Below are 21,278 nucleotides of genomic sequence, written 5' to 3' on the forward strand. Positions count from 1 at the left end.
TGCTATGAGTTGGAATCGACTCAAAGGCACTTAACAAGAATGATATTAAGTACATTTTAAGAAAATTCTTCTAAAATACCATACCAAAACAAATGGGTAAATTGTGCCTCTTGATAGACTTGTAAATACATAAATACTGTCTTCAGCAAAATTAATGTGTAAAGGAAAACATCAACAATACTGTAAATTCAGTCTATACAACAACGACTAGACAGTTGGCTCTTCTGTAGCTATTGCAAAAGGAAACAATATTTAGAGATGTCTTCAAGGACCCTGGAGGACTAAAGCAGGGCACACAAGTGACATGTTATTTTAAGAGAAACAAAATCATTTTCCCCAGAGACCTTATGTTGTTGCTGAACAAATATTCCAATATTCCAAAACCTTAAAGCTTGCTACAAAAAAATCAAAAAAGATCATAGTGTTCCTCAATGATAGGATCATTCCTTCAGGTTTTAGTTAATTAATGAGGATAAAAGGTTAAGTGAACAGAACAGTCATCTTGAAACAACCAAATATTTCAGCACTTTTCAAATTTAGTATGAATATATGCAAATCAGGATGCAAGACGAATTTGAAGAAAATAGAAAATGATGCTTGATAAATCTATATTCCATGGTGGTGTATGTATGTGTTTCTCTCTCTCTCATGCACACACAACACATACACACACTCACTGTAGGAGATGGAATTTAACTTTGCCCAAAGGTTTGGCTTTTTCCTGGCTCCTGAGGTATAATCTCTAAAACCTTGGATTTTCTCCAGTGATTAAAGCTTTTTGATGGGTCTTCTAAACAACACTGGGGGATTTATGCATCAATTCCTCTTTGCTGTTCCTTGTTCATTGGCCAGCGCTCACATGCATAGGAGGCAATTGAAAACACCATAGCTTGGTGCAGTTCAGTCCTTAAGGTAACATCTTTGTTTTTTAATACTTTAAAGAGGTCTTTTGTGGGAGATTTGTCCAATGCAATATGACATTTGATCTATTAACTGCTGTTTTATTATGGGCATTGATTGGGGATTCTAGTAGAATGAAATCCTTGACAACTTCAGTCTCCACCCCCCCCACCCCCCACCCCCTGCCACTTATCATGATATTGTGAGGATTTTTGTTTCCTTTATGTCAAGGTAAAAACTATACTGAAGATCTTTGATCTTCATCGGTAAATGATAAGACCTATTCACATTTACCAAGCAAATTTGTGCCATCTTGCATATCGCAGCGTGTTAGTGAGTCTTCCTACATTCTAAGTGACATGTTCTTCTTAACACAGTCCAACTTCTCAGATTATATGCTCAGATTGAAAAAATATGGTGAAAGGACACAACCCTGATGTACACCTCTTCTGATTTTAAACTATGCAGTATACTCTTGTTATATTCTAGTGACTGCCTCTTGGTCTATGTACCTGTAACTCATGAGCATGATGAAGTGTTCTGGAATTTCCATTCCCCAAAATGGTCTACATAATTTGTTAAGATCCATAAAGTCAAATGCACTTGTGTGGGCAGTAAAACATAGGTAAATATCTTGCTGATGTCCTCTGCTTTTAGCCAATATCAACACTACATGAGCCACGTGTGCACCATTCCATTGTGCATATGGTTACTATGAGTTGGGTCTGACTGATGGTACCTAATAATAGCAATAACAACAGTTGATATCAGCAACGATATCCCTCATCCTAAATCCTCTTCTGAATCTGGCTTGAATTTCTGGCAGTTCCCTGTACATATACTGCTGCAACTATTTTAAAATTATATTCATCAAAATTTTACTTCCATCTGATATTGATGATAACTTTCAATAATTTTTTTTTTTTCCATTTTCCTAGATTACCTTTCCTTGAATTCGGTACGCATATGGATCTTTTCCAGTCAGTTAGCTAAGTAATTATCTTTCTAATTTCAAATTTCTTAGCATAGACATGTGAGCACTTCCAGCATTGCACCCATTTGTTGAAGTATCTCCATTGATATCTTGTCAATTCTCAGAGCCTTGTTTTTAGCCAATGCCTTAAGTGCAAGTTGGGCTTCTTCTTCAATACCATTGATTTTTGATCATATGCTACCTCCTGAAATAACTGAACATTTAGGAATTATTTTTGGTACAGTTATTCTGTGTACTCTTTCTATCTTCTTTTGATGCTTCCTGCATCATTCAATATTTTGCCCATACTGTTGTTGTTAAATGCCATTGACTCATAGCAGCCCTGTAAAGGGATTTCAAGGAGCGGCTGGTGAATTTGAACCGCCAACCTTGCAGTTCAAATGATGTTTCGGTCCAGTGCTTATCCCAAAGTGGCAAACTCAATACTGAAACTCAAGTCTTGAACTGTTTCTTCAGTTCCGTCAGCTTGACCAATGTCCAGCATTTCTAACAGTTTGGATTTCTAGTTCCAGTTATCTGCACATTTTATTATAATACTTTATTTCATCTGCTTGAGCCATTCTTTGAAATGTTCTGTTCAGCTCTTTTATTTCATCATTTCTTTTATTTGCTTTAGCTACTGTACATTTAAAAGCAAGTTTCAGAGTCTCTTCTGGCATCCTTTTTGTTTTTTGTTTCTTTTCTGTCTCCTAAATGGCATTTTGCTTTCTTCATATATGATCTTTTTGAAATTTTTTGTCATTAGTGTTCAGTGCAACAAATCTATTTTTAAGATGGCTTCTAAATCCAGGTGAGACAGATGCAAGATCATACTGAGGTTTTGTGGGTTTAAGTTTACTTCAGGTAAAACTACAACTTGCCTATTAACAATTGATGGTTTGCAACACATTCAGTCCCTGGCCTGTTCAGACTGATGATAATAACCTTCTCAATTATTTCTTTTCACAGATGTTATCAATTTGATTCCTGTGTATTTCATTTGATAAAGTCTACATGTATTATTGTTGTTGGAAAAAGATATTTGCAATGAATAAGTTGCGGGTGTTATAAAATTCTATCACCAAGGCCATATTTTCCAATCTTCTTCTTTGTTTCCAATTTAGCATTCTAATCACCAGCTATTATCAATACATATTGATTGATCAATTTCAGATATTAAAAAAAAATGGTTGTATTCTTCCATTTCTTCCTCATTAGCTTTGGTGGTTTGTATATAAATTTGAATAATATTTGTATTAACAGACCTTCCTTGCAGGCATATGAATATTATTTTATCACAGCAGCATTGTATTACAAGACAGATATTGAAATGTTCTTCTTGATAATGCATATGACACCAATCTTCTTTCAATTTGTCATTCTTGGGATAATAAACCACATGATGGTCTCAAGCAACATTGCCAGTAACAGTCCATTTCAATTCACTAAAGCATAGGATATCAATCTTCAAGAATTCCATTTCATGTTTTGCTAACTTCCAGTTTTCCTGGATTCGTACTCATACACTTGACATTCTGAATCTTAAATTGTTGCTGGCAGCTGTTTCTTCTCATTGAGTCATACCACACCAGCATATGCAGATTCTGGTAGCTTTACTCCATCTGCCTCATTAAGGTTGACTCTATTTGGAGTGGTGGTCCTTCTTCAATTTGAGTGTCTTCCAACTTGAATGTTCATTTTCTGGCACTATATCAGACAATGTTCCTCTGCTCTCCAAAGACTTTAATGGGTCAATTTTTTCTGAATTAGATTGCCAGTGTCTTCTGTCTTGATCTGGAAACTCTGCTGAAATGTATCTGCTTGGATGACCCTGATTGTATTTGAATTGCTGGTATCACTGCTTCCGTCATCACAATAGCATGCTAGCCACCATAGTATGACAAATTGATGACCTAGTGGTGGGAAGAACTATCTGTGTTGTTGTTAAGTGCATCAAGTTGGTTCTGACCCAAAATGACCCTATGCAGGATTTCCTAGTAGCAGTTGGTGAGCTTGAACCACTGACCTTAAGGTTTAAATCAACTTTGAAATCCAGCACATTAACTCACAGTGCCATGCCAGGTCTCCAGAAAGAACTATAGAAATGGGCAATGTTGAAAGCAAGAAGGAGTTAACTAATGGAAACACAAAACCTTATATGCAAATATTACTGAGCACTTGGAATGTGCCAGACACTGTGAGAAATAATACTCCAAATAGAAGACTGTGACTTAAAATACAGTTGGGAAATAAAGAGATACACACAAAGGCATCTACAGGCAGTAACTGTTTGGGTATTTAAAAGAGAAAGGAATCGCTACCTAATCAAAGACCACTGTACTTGGATACACTTACTTTGCACTGAGTCCTCTCTATGAGTCAAATCTTCTTAGGTAGAACGGAAATAATGGGGGAGAGGAGAAAGAAGGCAGACCTGTTGAGGGAGTCAGTTAACAGAGATGCACATACTGTACATTCAGTGAGTATCAGTATCTATACAGTATGTCTATGTCGAGTCAGTTAACAGAGATGCATATACTGTACATTCAGTGAGTATCACTATCTATACAGTATGTCTATGAGACACAGGTTCTGCTGGAGCACAGTAGGAATGAAGTGTGTTTATAGAACTGTTTGTTCTGCACAATTATGAAGACCCTTTAATGTTGATTGACTGAATGCCAGCAAAATGATTATGAATATCAATAACACCTACTGACAGTATTAGAAAAGGAAACACTGAGGTTGAGGAAGAAAGATTTTCCTGGTGACCTTGATGCCATAAATGATAGTAGGTACTGGTGACATTGGGCTTTACAACAACACAGCTCTCCAAATCTCAACTAAAATAAAGCTATAATAATAATTGTATAACTTGTAGGCACTGGATTTCAGAAAAGAAGTTGCATTGAAGACTCGGGGAACAGCCTCTCTTGCTGCACTCCATAGATGAAGTTTAGTTTCATGAGATTTAATTTTAGAAAACTTGGTTTTTTTTATCTTTAACACTTCAACAACACTGAAAGGCTTCCAGGTTTTGATTTACAGAATTATTGTCACTGTCAATAAAAGGAATGTGCCTGACTCAAAAAAAAAAAAAAAAAATCCAGTTTAATTACTTCTGTGATGCCTCCTGTGGCTGAGAGGAAATGGCATTTCTCTGACACTTTCCTGTTTTTAATTTGGCAAAATGGAACATTTGCCCTGAATTGGACCTTGGAGAGCAGATTTGTGATTGATATCATCAAATAGCAGTGTACAGTTTCAGCAGTACTTGTCTTACTATGTATAATCGCTGCATGAATTGAGATGCTAAATTCTGGATGTCTTCAAGTAGGACAGTTTGATATTCATCAAGAATTTGACATGGAAATGTAGCTGGGCTTTTTGGACCACATACCATGATATTCTACAACCAAACTCAATGGCTTACTTTTACCCCGTACCATTCACAATGACAGCATTGCTTTAAACGACTGCAATCCAGATGAGGCCTTGAGTGCTTTCAAATGTGAGAGTTTCCAGATATTAAAATATACACTGTATCACTCAAGTGAAGAAACTAAGCAAAATGTATTCTTTATTTTGCACTACATGTTCCATCTGTTTCTAGCCCAAAAGGGTCATATGTTATATATTTATAAGAAGTGTTCACACCTACGCGAACACAGTTTCTACTGTTTCTGTCAAACTCAGCCTCCTCCTTGTTCGTGACCCATTTTTTTTAAAAAAACATCCTTCTATATCAGTTCATCTTTTTGAAACTTGTTCCAGTCTGAAATCATTTCAAGTTAAGAAACGCCTTTGTACCTTCCTATCTCACAAAATCCTGCGGAGATTAAGCCTCACACTCTACAGGCCATTTTCTGAGGGAGGTAAATTTAGATCATTAGAGTCATTAAAATCACACACTCAATAATATTCAGAGATAATAGATCACCCTTGTACTTTATGCTGCTATAGAATGTTACCAGAGAGGTAAAAATGTGTAACAGCCCAGATCTAGAGAAGAGTCCATAATTCCTCCTCATAAAAGAATTCTACACTTTTTAATTGCTACAGTAAATCTCATTAAAGACACAGAATGCTTTGTTCAGGTAAGGAAAAAGGATCACTGGACAAAGTGCATTTTCTTCACAGTAATATTTTTTTCCTTAGAGTTGAATTATTTCTTAATCAAAAAACAACACTATTTTTATCTTGACCTTTTCTGGACTCTATGCGTTTCCACAGAACTTTTGTCCCCTTCCCACAAATATAAGGCACCTTGATCATTACTATCAATCTCCAAGTGACTTTTCATGCCTTCAGTTTTATGAAATCTCTTGTGTTTCCCCCATGTGTCTTCCAAAGACCCTCATGATCATGCTGCTAACCTTTGACCTAATTTTTATTTAATGCCTAAACAATATTATAAGGAGAACATTTAGATGCAATCAACTTAATTAAACACTTGGAGTCCTGGTATGGTACTGTAGGATAAGCATTGGACTGCTGACTACAAGGTCGGCAGTTTCAACCCACCAGCTGCTCCTCGAAACACTATACAGGGTCAGTATGAGTAGGAACTGACTCAATGGCACTTAACAACACCATTCCTTAGTCGACTAGAACAATTCTGAATCTTATATCCCCTATAATAAATTGTTGTTGTTGTTAAGTACTGTCAAGTTGATTCCAACTCAAAGAGACCAAGGAGTGACTGGTGAGTTTGAATCACTGACCTTGTGGTTCAAACTGACCTTTGATGATTCCCCTATAGTAGGAGGGGGCTTCAAAAAGTTAGTGGAGAAATTGAATTAAAAGGTAATGGAGTTTTCCCATGAATCTGATTCAAGCAAAAAGAACTGTGGAAAATATTTTGCCTGATATCATTATCAAGTATTAAATTACTATTTTTGAGAAGTGCAGCAAAGCTGTCACAGAAATAACACAGAAAATTCCCATCTCTCTTTCATAATCAGTACCTTTTTATAACAGAACTGGGAGTTAATGACAGTATTCCTTAGACAGCAGATTCTAAATGCTTAACTCATCTTTAGAAGTGGCAGCTGAGTAGCAGAGTGAAGAAACATGTTCCATGATACTTAAAATGAAATCTAAGAATTAAGAATCAGAAGAGAATGGGGGGAAAATCCTGTAGTATTAAATTCTAGTCACTACTGAGGCTTTCTGCTCCCATAAAGATTTACAGCCTCGGAAACCCTTTACAGGGTTGCTATGAGTCGGAACCGACTCCAAGACACATAGCAACAACAACTAATATCTCAAGGGGATTGACCAGAGCTGGATTAAGGTAAATGAGTGTCTGACCCACTGATAATCTTTGGTGCCCCCTGCGCTACTTTCTTATGAATTTATACAGGATATGTAAGTCATAATTGTGTGTATATCTGTCTAAGCTATCCATGATATGACTTCTTTTTAAATGAAACTATATTATTTGTGATTGAATTCAATAGTGGTATACTCTATTTTAGCAGAATGAGATAAACTGGATTATAAAATTTTTAGTGGATGTGGGGTAGGAAGATTTTAAACTATGGACCACTTTATACAAAACAGAATATTCTATATATTCTACAACAAAGGAAAATGAGTCAGTGAGCTTAGTTTCAACAATAACCATAAAATTCTATTCATCTTCCATAGCGAAAAATGGACTTTTACCAGTTTTTCTTGAAATGTCTCATACTTCAACAGTTTTGATGCTTGCTTTGTAAAAATATTCTAAAACAATAAATGATTAATGAAAACATATCAAAAAGAAAATTCAGTAAACAGAACTCAAATATTATAACAATTTACTATCATTCATTTTTAGATAGATCTTTCATATCTAAGATCGATATATTAGTTTTTATAATTAAAAACTTTTCTTTCTATTCTTTGCTTTTACAAATTATTCAGTAATTTTGTCATAATTGAGCTGCCAAACAATATCTACTACCATACATAATAAAGAGAAGGAATTGTGTGTATTTTTAAGGATGACTGTTGGCTTCTCTGTAGGGACAAAAATGAGTGCTCTGTTTTCAGTTAGGAATATGCATAAAGTTAGGAATATGTGTAAAGCAATTTCAAAATTGGGAAATATGCATTGTATTTTATCTTCTATTATGAAATCATACATACCTACATAAATAAGATTTATCTTTCCTGAATCTGTAAACTCTGTTCGTATATAAGAATGAAGTTGCCACATTTCTTCATACAAGTTTATATTTAACTCATCAAGATATGCCTACACAAGCAAGTTTCTTGGATACCGTCACACATTCTTCATCAGGTATATTCACATTGCTTAAGGAAAAAAAATATATATTTGAAAGAACTTCATATACATTCACTATTCTGTTCATGAAAGACTCAAGTGTATCTATGACCGTATATGTGGTAACAGGAAATTAATCTCTGGCAATCAATGATAATCCTGAACAACTTCAGTCATTTACCTGTTTCTTTCTAATGCTTCTGTGATGGTGAAATCTTTGACAATCAGTAGTAGAAAGTATTTGATTTGTTGTGTTTTCAAAATCTTTTCTAAAGCTATGTAAATGCCATGTTAATAACTGGTAGAGATCTATGCATTTATTTAAATTTACTTTGAATCTTGATGACCTTTACTCCTCTGATTAAAATGCTGCAGTATACAAGGCTAAGCCAAAAAATATTTTTACAAAATCATAGAAATCCTTATAAAATAAAAGTATCACAATGTGAAGCTGTTGCTTCTCCACATATCCTCCATCTTGTCTTCCATACAATATGGAAGACAATGTTTCCATGTGTCCAATTCTTCCTAATGAGACTAAGACTAAGATTACTTAAAGAACTTGCCTGTAGCCATATACTAATCACAGACATATGTTTTGAATAAATCTGTACATGTATGAACTGGAACCCTGGTAGCAATACTTTTTGACTTATCCTAGTATTGTTCCACATAACCAACATGAATACATACTCTAGAACTTGCATTTCATTGGGGATGTTTTCAGCTTCTTTTATGATATATTATTTTTGTTTCTCGTCTTAAGCAATATTTTCAAAGTTATCTAGAATCTGAATGTATGTTTCTAGGATAGAATTGTTTGCTATAGGATTGCTTCCAAGCATGCATTAGAAATACATTTATAATACATGATCATTACCAAAATATGTTTTAGGAAATGTCCATTGCTGAATTGTTGTTGTTGTTAAATGTCGTCGACTCTGTTCCTACCCATAGCAACCCTGTATAGGGTTTCCAAGGCACAGTTAGTGAGTTTGTACTACTGACCTTGAGGTTCAAACCGGCCTTGAGGTTGAATGCTTATCCTACAAGTATATTTCAAACAAAATATATTTAAACATGTCTGGGTTTAGTGGGTGGCAGCACACATGTTTCCTCAGTAATAACCTTGTTGTAGTCTCCTCAGGTGCTGTCCAATTCAAGGCAGAGAGATTAGCTCAAATTATGAAGGAGACTGCATTTTTTTTTGTTTTTTTACTCTAAAGGGGTGACTCTCTCTGATTTTCTTAAGGTGCACAGATCATGGGGGCTTATTATAAAGAGTCTTAAGAAAATGTATGCAGTACTGAGAATTATTTCATATAGCTCTTCGACCCTTAGTCTTTGCAAATCCCACCACACAACTTTTCTTCTTGATGGGTCTCGGTAGGATAAGGTGGGAGATAATGGTGATAAGATCATATGATTCAGTTGTGAGTGGCTGTGAACAAAGTTAATTGTGATCATAAAAATTTGGAACTGTAACCTGGGTATAAGATGAGCTATCTCAGAAGCAGAAACAAGGAATCTCACTACCATCAAGGAAAGAAGAGCTAGGAGTGGAGCATATCATTTGGATCCTGAGATCTCTGAACATTGACTATCCTCAATCCAGAGACAGAAAGCTATGACACTGAAAGAATGGCAGAGGAGTTGCAGACTAGAAGCAGCAACAGAACCAGAGCATGAGACAGGTGGTGGGCTTTCTGGCCCATGGAGTAAGTAAAGCGAATGCCTTTGAGCAGTAGGTTCGATTGTGGAATGGGGTGTCTCTAGCTACTCAATTAGAGGAAGTAGGTTTGCTGACTCATGGAGCTAGCACCAAGTGTCTTCAGGCTGAGGTCTATAGCATAGTGGGCTCTTTTTGGGGCGTATATCAGGAGTCCTCAAAGAGTTTTGTAACATTGACCTAATAGTATAGAAGTTAGACCAAGGCGCTAAGGACCAGAGAGGAGCCTGATTGTGGCATGACGGAGGAGAGATGTCCTGACTGGAAGAATTGTGAACTAAGCATTTCTGACCTTGAATTTGCCCCTAACCTCAATACACCCTACAACTGTGAGTATTGTCTCTGAGTTCTGTGCAGTCATTGCAATGAATTATTCAATCCACCTGAGAAGTAAAGAGTGCTGGGGCGGGTATTTGGCATCAGGCTTGGTAAGGAAGGTTGGAATGTGAAGGCATAGTTGCCCCACTACAGAGGAATGGGCCTTAGGCAGATGTTGAGTTTGATTCTCTTTCTGCCTTATGAAGTCGGATGAGTTCAAATGCCATCCTCTAATCACACTGTAAATATGGGAAAATGAGCTTGATGCTAGGCAAACCGACATTCAAATTATGGCTGTGCCATTTACAGCCATTTCAGCCCAGACATGTTACTTACATTATCCGTGCTTCAATATTCTCATGTGTATGCTGAAAATAATTTTTTTTTTTGAAGATTTAAAGGTAAAGTTTATAAAACATACAGAGCAAGCATAAAATACATGCAAATTATGTGATTAGTATAAGTATATGACCTGCATGAAAATATTTTGTAATCCTTCTTACACATAAGCTAGGTATACCCACAAGGGGCCCTGGTGATTTAGTGGGTTATGTGTTGGGCTGCTAACCACAAGCTCAGCATTTCAAATCCACCAGTCACTCTGTAGGAGACAAATGAGACTTCCTACTCCTGTAAAGAATTACAGTCTTGAAAACCCTATACAGGGTCTCCAGTAGTCAGAACCAACTAGATGGCACACCATCACCACCACCACCACCACCAGATTGATCCATGGTGTTGTTAAGTGCCATCAAGTCGGTTCTGACTCAAGCAACATTGTATAGCATTTCTGAAGAGCCACTGGTGAGCTTGAACTGCTTACCTTGTGGTTCAAACCAAATTGTGGTTGAGTGCTTATTCTATGGTGCCACATCAGGACTCCAAAAATGATGCTGAATTTTAGAGTCTTTGTAGAATAGGATTTTAATATTTCTTTTTTAAGTGAGGAAAGTATTCAACATTTTGTTGACTATCTCTTCACATATATTCTTTATTAATATTTGGCTTCAAAATTATTTACACCTCCTCATTTATCCACATAGTTTATTTGAAATTGGCATTATGAGAGAGTTGGGGGCTTCACCCTCTCTTTGGATATTTGTACCAGTACCTTCCCCTTGTCATTCACTACCTGTCAAGGATCCCCATTACATCTTAGGATGCATGTGGCATAGCAGTCCCTCCTTCCCCATGATGCCTTCCCTACCATGCCAGAGCCCATGGGAGTTGTGGGTGATGGTAGTGGATGGGTATTGTCTGCCCCCCCCCACACACAGTCCACTGCTTCCCACTGCCCTGAGCAACCCCACTCATCCTTCATCCATCAGTCCCACAGTCCCTCACTACTCTTCTCTCTCTCCCCTCCTCAACCCTTGCCATTTTCTGCATCTCCTACAGACCTTCCCAGAACCGTTGGGCCTTCATCCAGCCTTCTTCTGTCCTTTTGTGAAGTTTTCTTATACAGTCATCATCCTGTACCCTCTGTATCGAGACTAAAGTGTCACGGATGAATGGGAGAGGACATCTCATGGCCAGTCCATGATTCCTTGTGTGGCCCAATTATCACAGGGGCCTCAGATACATCATTCAGCGTGGCCCTTGGAGGTCTACCATTGGCCCAACTGAGGCATGAACCTTCAAAGGTGTTGAATAAGAATTGTTCAAAGTTGTAAATACAGAATGTCAGATAATGAGACAGTCGGTAAGTGAGGAGTAGACGTTTTGAGCACATTTAGTATTATGCTTGACTCTGCCAACTCACCATAATTAACCTGCATTTTGTTCAAAAGAATTTTCAATGCATCACTTTTAAGGAAATAAAATAAATTCAAAATGCGTTCAAAAATGAAAAAGAAACCTAAATGCCTCAAGTTTCAAAACTCAGAGACAAGCAGTATCCCCATCCTAGCCTGGAGTCTGTGGCTACTGTTAAGCTAAGGCCATAAGGCCATGTGGAAAGCTTGAGTATAATGCACTCACATACACAGAACATTCTGCAGATGGAGACTGGTCAAAGATCTCTGTGAACTACTATCTGGTGAGAATCAGAACAATTACCATCCCTTCAGAATATTTAGCTAAGGTGACTAACAAAAGCATCTCTCAATATAGCCCCTGTCTAGTTGGACTCTCTTGGGGTATTGCCAAAGAAATGCAAATACTGGAGTCCTCTTTATTTATGTAAGATTAGTGAGAATAGAAATAGCAATAAGAACCAAGTAAAGACCTAAACAAGGTACTAAGTAAACTAGAGAAACTAGCAACTATCATCAGGAAAATCCATAGGTAAAGGGAAATGGAGCCTTTCTTCTTGATTCTAAGGGACAGATTGTTGTTGTTGTTAAGTAGTCAATTCCAACTTATAACAACCTGTATATAGTTTCCAAGGAGTGGCTGGTGACTTGAACTGCCGACCGTGCAGTTCAAACAGACCTTGAATTCCAGTGCATTAACCCGCAGGACCATACCAGGACTCTATATGGGGTAAAAGGGTAGTTAAGGAGGTCTGATGGCACAATGGTTTTGCTCATTAACTAAGGCTGGTGGTTTGAATCCATAAGTCACTCTGCTGAAAAAAGACCTGAGAATCTGCTCCTTTCAAGATTGTTGTTGTTAAATGCCGTCAAGTTGGTTCCTACTGAGAGTGACCCTGTATAGGGTTTCCAAGGAGTGGTTGGTGGGTTTGAACTGTCAGTCTTGTGATTAGCAGTCCTTATTCTATAGTAGCACAACCCTATGGGATAGTTTATTCTGTCGTATAGAATTTATCTGAGTTGGAATCTACTCAGCACCACAGAACAACACTGCTTGAAGTTATGGACTGTCCAGTTGCTTGAAGAATACGGGAGAATAATCTAGATAATCTAACAAAGTAAAATCACTCCACTGTTCTGGGACACTCTCCCCACACCCTCAACTTTTAGTATATTGATACAGCAATAAAGACTAATGTTTCTTTTTATATATACTCTTATGATGCCTATTACCAATAAGAAGAAAAGTAAATTCATATAAAACAGAAAGAAGATAACACTTCTATTATGCAATATAGTTCTCTATCATACATTATGTTTTTCTTTCTTTTATTTTTTACTTAGTATGAACAATATTTTAATCCTCTACCGTTAACCTTCGACAGAATTTATCCTGTTTCTCCTGTAGATACTTTGTCTGAGACATGATCAGTAAGTATGGCTTATGAATTGCCTAAAACAACTGAAGGACTGCCATTTTAAAATGCTTGAATGATTCAAGGTTAATGGGATTCATCATACTCACAATAAGGATCTGGTTGTGGACACAGTTAATTGCTAAATTTCATTCAGCATTAATGACACTGCCAGCAAATCAGTTCATAGCTTAATACTATTGGCAGCTCTGAATGGGAGAGAAATGTTCCTTAGCTGGGAAGTTATTTTTATATGTGTTATGATTCACTTCCAGTGGTTCTGATATTAATGCTTAGACAATGGATATTGGATTATTTTTTCAAATAACAAATGAAGGTAAGCAACAAAGCTGAAGACATATTTAAATGTCATGGCAAGGAGTCATAGTCAAATGTATTTCATCCTGGTTTCAGTTTCATTTCTAGTTCTTCTCATACAAAAGATCTGCTAAATTCCTGTGAGAAAGATTTTCTCTTGGCAAAATTCAGAGTTCTGAAAATAGTATTTTAATGGCAGTGCCCACACCCTCCTAAGCTATAGTACCAAAACTACAGCACTGTGATGTATTATTCCCTTATGGTAATAGACATCGTTGAAGCTGAACAGTAATTTGGCACACAACATTTCTGTACTAATGTAATGTGACAATGTTATTATGTTCGCTATTTTCCATGTGATCATAGCCATATTCATCTTCCCCAACCTGACATTACACTAGCTAATGTGATTACATTATATTCTAGATCACAGGGTGAAAGCAGAAAAGGCTTATTGTATAGCAGAACGGTTTGGCGATGGTTGTGTGTGTATGTGAATGCAACTACACATTGGTAAAACATAAATAGGTAAAATATAGGCAATTTCATGTGATAAATGTAACCCTACCAAAAGCCAAACCCACTGTGGCTGAGTCTATTCAACAATTGCAAACATTATATAATGGATGTAAGCACGGACCTGGCACATAATAAGAGCTCAAGAGTAATTATATCCAAAAGAAATTCACAAATAGCTACATCATGTGTGCTGAGTATAATCCACTGTGATTCTAGGACTTCAGAAGAGGAAAAAGTGATGCCTAATTCATAGTTTGACTATGGTTTCTATGAGATCAAACAGTTTATGTAGAAATGGAATAGATTGTATTTCTACAAGCAGAGACAGGGAAAGGGAATTTATTCCAGGTTGAATGAGTGTATCCCCCAGGTGGAGAAATTAGCATATGCAATGGTGAAGAAATTGAAAAATGTACTGTTGTTTAAAAAACCATGAGTGAGCTCACTGGCAGAACATGCCTTATGGACAAGGTTCTGGCTGGAAACTAAGACTGAAGTTAGACAATAGAGATTCCTGAACTCCAGAGTGATGAATTTGGAGAGTACTGACTGGCACTGAAGATAAACTAGAAATCCTTATGCTGCTCCCATTGCCACTGAATCAATTCTAACGAACAGCATGACTGTAGGACAGAATAGACCTGCCCCAAAGGGTTTCCAAGACTGTAATCTTTATGGACACACGCTGCCACATCTCTCTCTCTGAGAGCAGCTGGTGGGTTCAGATTGCCAGTCTTTTAGTTAGCTGCCCAGCACCCTAACCACTGTGCAAGGAAAGCTCCTTGAGTTAATGTTGTTGTTAAGTGCTGTGGAGTCGTTTCCAACCCAAAGCGACTATGAACAGTTTCCGAGGCTGTAAATCTTTACGGGAGCAGAAAGCCTCATCTTTCTCCCACGGAACAGCTGGTAAGTTTTGAACTGCTGACCTTGTGGTTCGCAGCCCAATTCGTAACCACTACGCTACCAGAGCTCCTTTGAGTTAATGTTACCACCTGTTACATGCAGGGGGTTGTAAAGGCACTGGGTTGGGCATGAAAGTCAAAAAGGAAAGGAATACTGTCTGATAGGAGCATTAATTTTTGTAGGATGGTAGCAAATCCAAACATAAGTAATTATAAGGTAGAAAGTGATGGCAGATAAAATAATTTAAAGCTCTACAGGAATCAGGGAGAAAAGCAGTGCTTCTGGTTAGGGGAATCAGAAGGAACTATTGGCATTTAAATTAGGGAGAATAGAAAAAGATTACATTTGGTAAAGTGACAAAGCATAGACTGAAGGAAGGAGGGAAAAGAAGTGTGAGACTCAACTGGGAGATTACTACAATCAGCCAGGCTAAAGATAGCAAGGACTTGAAATAAATGTGTATGGAAGAACTAAACAATTGAATATACTATATTACAATATACTCACACACACACACACACACACACACATTCACACACTGTAGCTATTTTGTGTAATGAGTAGGTCATTCAGATGGTAATTTATAAGGAAGGGAAGGTTTCACAACACAATTCTTTTAAAAATTCATTTATTATTGTCTATCGTTGTTAAGTGCCTTTAAGTCTGGTTTGATTAATAGCGACCCTATATAGGATTTTCAAGGAGCACCTGGTGGATTTGAATTGCCGACTTTGCAATTCAAACTGACTTTGTGGTCCAGTATTTATCATACAGTGCCACACCAGGAGTCTTTTATCTAATATTACAATTGTTGTTGTTTTTATTATTAAGTGCCTTTAAGTTGGTTCCGACTCATAATGACCCTGTATAGGGTTTCTGAGGATCAACTGGTGAGTGACTGTGAGCCACCACCCTTGCAGTTCAAACTGACCTTGTGGTCCAGTGATTATCCTATGGTGCCACACCAAAATTATATTCAATATTACAATTACAGGACTTCGATATTACAATTACAAGCTATAAAGTATTTCCATCTTCTTGTTGTTAATTATGTAATTATGTCTTCAGGCTAATAAAAATAACTCTGTTAGTTACTTTAACCAATCCTATGAACTGTTAAAAGATAACATTTAGAAAATCTTTTGTAAGGAGGGGATCACATTTGCAATGTGATGTGATCCTTTCATTTTATAAAATTCTGTTTCTAAGTTGTTTCTTTTGGTCTCTATGCAGTTAGAGGCTTCAGTCACAGAATTTTGGGGTTAAATGCCTACTCTAGGGGTGAAAATTCTAGCAAGAAATGAAATGTATGAAATTAAAATGCTTTATTATTACTTTTTAAAATCAGCCTCTATACAGAAAAAGAGTCAGTTAAAATCCCAGGAATTACACTAATTATATTTGAGCAACTTATTGAAAGAGTGAGACATTTATTTATATCATTTTTTAAAATGAGGATAATGTGATATACTACTTCTATTGTTTTATCAACTGTGTGTCTTCAAAATAGCAGTTACTATTTTACCTTTTGAAATTTATAAAGAATATGATAATAAGATATGTTTACAAATATTAATTTTTATCTACATATCATCACCATCAAAACTACAATGTATGAACCACAAACCATTTCATATTTCTGGAAAACCTACTATGAGGTAATGATTTAATCAAAATGCATGTATTCTGAGAGCTCTCCAAAGCCATTTTAATGTTGATTTGTGCAAGAGGCATATCAGGAGACACATTTCCTGAGTGACATTTACCTTATTTACAAGAAAATAACAAACAACCTTATCATTGTCATCACTACTACTGTCACCCAAGAGCCACATTCAAATAATCTTTAAAAATGAATCACAGACAAAATGATACTTAAGGTGGGACCTTGATGTTTCTTCAGAAAATGTCTAAAGCATACAGAAAATTATATTCTTAATACTCAACTAGTATATGGGGCAACACAGTGTGACACAACCAAATGGTAATTGTTTTTGTATAATATGGAAACTAGATTAAGCAAAGTTTGGCAGAGAAAATTCTTCAGCAAAAATGAAAAACATTTTCATGCAGAAAAACTCTCTCAGCTACCACATGTAGTCATACACCTGTCAGGTTCCTGTTCAAGATTTAAAACTTGCCATAGTAAAATCATAACCAATTTTCAATCTTCTGGTTGTCCTTGGAAATGAGTGTCATTTTCTATGGATCAGGTACTGCTATGTATACATATGAGGGGGCTTCAAATTCATGGAAAAATGGATTTAAAAAACAACAGAAATTTTCCATTAACTTTTTTAAGGCCCCCTCATATATGCATATCTTTATTAGAACAAAAATAACATTCTTATATGGTTTGGTGCATACACACACACACACACACACACACACACACACACACACACATATATATATATATACTGAGTAGTTATGTCATGTTATTTTAGCCCCAAATGGGGTTATTGTTTTTAGACTATGATTTAATTTGAAGAAGTACAACATTTACACATGTACAATGACTTAAATACACATTTACTACTTTCAGTTTGCTGTTACTATTAACACTGAGATAAATAAGTTTTCATTTATGGTGGCACAGTCCTGAAAGTTCTCTTTCAAGGGGAATATTATTTTGGATTGGCCACTTTCTTCCTCTAGTCAATAGTTTGCAGAGACCACAAGACAGCTGGTGAACTGTCACATCTTTCCGCTGTAAAGCAGTTGTTAAGTGCTGTGGAGTCAGGTCTGACTCATAGTTTCCCTGTATAGGGTTTCTAAGGAGTGGCTGGTGAGTTTGAACTGTCGACCTTGCAGTTCAAACTGACCTTGTGGTCCAGTGCACTACCCTACAGCAACAAACCAGTTAACATCCAAGCACTTAAATGGCCATAATATCATGGCTCCTTACTATATGACTATACTGCCAGAATTCAGTTTAATGGAACATTACAGTTTGAACTCATCTTAAAGAATGTGATGCACATATCTACTAACATGGACAGAGGCTCAAACAGGCAAAAGTTAAAATGAACAAAACCTAGTCTTCCTTTAAAGCCACACTCAAATTTATGCCGGTAAGATTAAAGCTTCAACCTCTGTATCTGCTACACCATCATCCTATAGCTTTTTCCAAAACATCATAGCACTCATGACATAAAGCATGTATCTATTTTACAACTAGGAGACTTTCTCAGGTATTTTCTCTTAATATGGCAGAAAGCAATGGCTAGTAGAAAATGTTTTCATCATTTTGATACAATGTTGTAAGGTATGATCTGTCTGGAAATTAAGAAATACTGCTTCATCCTATGTACCAGTTAATTCCTTCTGAAAGCCTTCATTGATATAATATAGATTAGGTACTTTCAGTTAAGCCATGAAATAAAGTGAGTGCTCTGTTTCATTGCCCTGCTTATTCTTGTGAGAATAAAAGGAGCAATTGGCTAAACTAAATGCAGGGTACTTGAAGGGCAAAATTGAAACATACCATTTTTTTAAGGTGAAGTATTGACATGGGTTTAAAAAGATGTAAAGAGAAAAGAAAAACAAAAATGAAAATAGGAGACAAGCATAATGAGACATGTCACCATGCATTGAAATTACAACCCTCAAGATAAAATGTTATGAAATTAAATATTACATAATATAGAGCAATATGAAGTGCCTTTCAAAAATCAGGGGGAATAATCATATTTAGAAAATGTTCTTTTCAACAAGGTATGATTAGTAACTTTAAAAATTACAATAAATCGCTGAGAGACAAAGAATCACCATCATGATAGCATTTAGCGGATGACCTCCTTGATTAACATCTCAGTATTTCAAAAACGTCTTTTCTGTAAAAACAACTATTTCTGATGATGACAGTTCAATTTACTCTCAGACAGTTCAAGGACTCCTGAGTTTAGACTCCAGATATCAGACAACAACTGGAAGCAAGCCATAGTCAGAGAAGTACTTACGGTCATTGCAGAGGGGCCCACTGAAGGAGGTCATACTACAGTCACAACTGAAGCCATCCCATTGCTGTAAGCACACACCTTGATTGGAACACGAATCTTCTTGGCAGGTTGTGCTGGGTCCTACAAAATATGCCAAAAAAGAGTTGGGTTCTTTAAAAAAAAAATCTTAAAGTGTTTTGTACAAGGGCTAGATCACATAAAGTAGTTGCCAACACCTCAAATTATATGACCAAACTCGTTTTGTAAAGTTCTAGTTCACACTCCTGAATTGGAAACAGAGAAGCTGTCATAGGAAGGTTTTCTGAAGTTGCAAATATAGGAGAAAATTCATGATAATAATAAACTCAGCAAACAAGTAGGAAAAGCAAGCACATAGCTTCAGTGTGATCATGGAAGCAGGTGATATCATTCCATCGTCAATAATTCTCTATTAATTAGATGTCAGAAAATGCATGGAGCTCCTTAAGTTCTGACCAATGAATAGAGACACCATGGGAAATGGAGATCATAGCTTCATGAAATTGAGATAAAGTTGGAAAACATAACTGAAAAGAATTATGTGAAAATACCCAAGAGGTTCCAGAAGTTTCTGTGTACAAACTGTAGTTAAAGTTATGATTGCTAGATGATTTGGGTAGGTATGTTGGCAAGTATCAATTCACATGCTTTAACAATCTCATGCAATTAAACACACAGTGTAAAACTCTATATAAATGACATGCCTCATTTGACATACAAGTAAAAAGGATGCTAATCTATTGCTAACGAATCAAAACTAGAACACTAAAAAACAAAGAACTAAAAATAGTATGATCAAAGCACTAAAAGCAATCACTATACAAACATATTCAAGACTGAAAACCTTATGCAACCTATGCTACAAAATTAAGCTTCTTGTACAGTGTTCAAGGAAGAAAAAAATGAAATCTGAACCCAAACAGCATTTACTGCAAACGTGTAAAAAATATTATTTTTGGGTTCCCACTGTGAATCATGGGGTTTCAGTCTTGTTTTATACACACAGGGCTATCTACCTTGCAAGTCAGCTTTCATCAATGCAACTTTGTCAGCAAAATAAAATAAAAAAAAAAAGCAAAATATATTAAATGTTAGTAAGCAATACTGAAATGGGGCAAACACAGAAGAATGCTCAGTTTCAAAAAGCATGCTGCTGTAAAGAGGGAGAGACAATGCTATGTGGAGCAAACACATTAATACTAACAGCCATAAATCTTAACAAAAGCCAAAAATGAGAAAGCAGTAGATTATTAGCATCTTACTATGTATGTGTGTGTATATCAAGGTTAATTAAGCCAATGATATGTAATGAAGGAAAATTAAAAGGGCTTTAGCATTATTTCCTCTCTTGAATAGATATGAATGTCTTACAAAGTGACTGTGTTGCTTATTGAGAAACTACAGCACCATTTTTCATGTGTTTTTTATGGTCATTAGCAGACCAATTATCCCTTTTCATTTTTCTCCCCTATAGCTCTTTTAACTTGCTGCTGCAATTAAGGCTTAAAACTGTAATATCAGCCATTCACTGTTAAGATCTGGGCTTTAGAATGATATCAAACTATGGAAAGATGTATACATACATACATATATATATGTATATATGTTTAGAGTGGATGGAAGAAACAGCAGAAGATGGAAGAAATAAACGGCAGTATAATCCACTATCAAGAACATTTTTTAAATAAGATTTCCATGTGGAGTGTTCAACCTTGTTCTTACCAAGTTGAGCCTATTCCACATAAAATTTTCTGGGTTATATTTGTATTTTCGACACCTTTGTAATTGTCTTCAACACTTATAAATTGACCTATGAATAATTATTACAAAGACACTTGACTACTAAGTAAAACCTTAGATAGGATAAACAGATATCACAGTCCACCTAAATATATTTAAAGGATAAATTGAGAACATTTTCTAGTAACCACATTTTTAAAGATTTTATGAAACTATAAAAATAGACACCAGCTTAAGTGCAATTTGCAATGAGAGTATTTGAGGTACTTGCTTCAGTATTTTAGAATTATCTGTAATTAGCCTATTTGTGTATGAACTGATATATTTGCAAAATTGGTTGTTAAGCATATCCTTACAATGCTTGGGCATAGAAAGACTCAATATTAAATGTCAATATTACCCAAAGCAATCTACATATATAATGCAGTTCTGATCCCTTCATTATTCTTTAAAGA

At 36.1% G+C, this 21,278-nt stretch overlaps 1 protein-coding gene across 3 annotated transcripts in view; it reads right to left on the bottom strand.

Moving 5' to 3' along the window:
• NRXN1 (neurexin 1) overlaps positions 1-21,278 on the bottom strand; it is a 1,648,890-nt gene that overhangs the window by 797,518 nt on the left and 830,094 nt on the right. For all 3 annotated transcript variants that reach the window (XM_006839445.1, XM_006839444.1, XM_006839446.1), the window contains one exon: positions 19,066-19,185. In XM_006839445.1, the coding sequence (XP_006839508.1) occupies positions 19,066-19,185 (120 nt within the window). The remainder of the gene's footprint in view (positions 1-19,065; positions 19,186-21,278) is intronic.

This window comes from Chrysochloris asiatica, unplaced genomic scaffold, assembly GCF_000296735.1.
Source record: "Chrysochloris asiatica unplaced genomic scaffold, ChrAsi1.0 scaffold00024, whole genome shotgun sequence".
NCBI lineage: Eukaryota > Metazoa > Chordata > Mammalia > Afrosoricida > Chrysochloridae > Chrysochloris > Chrysochloris asiatica.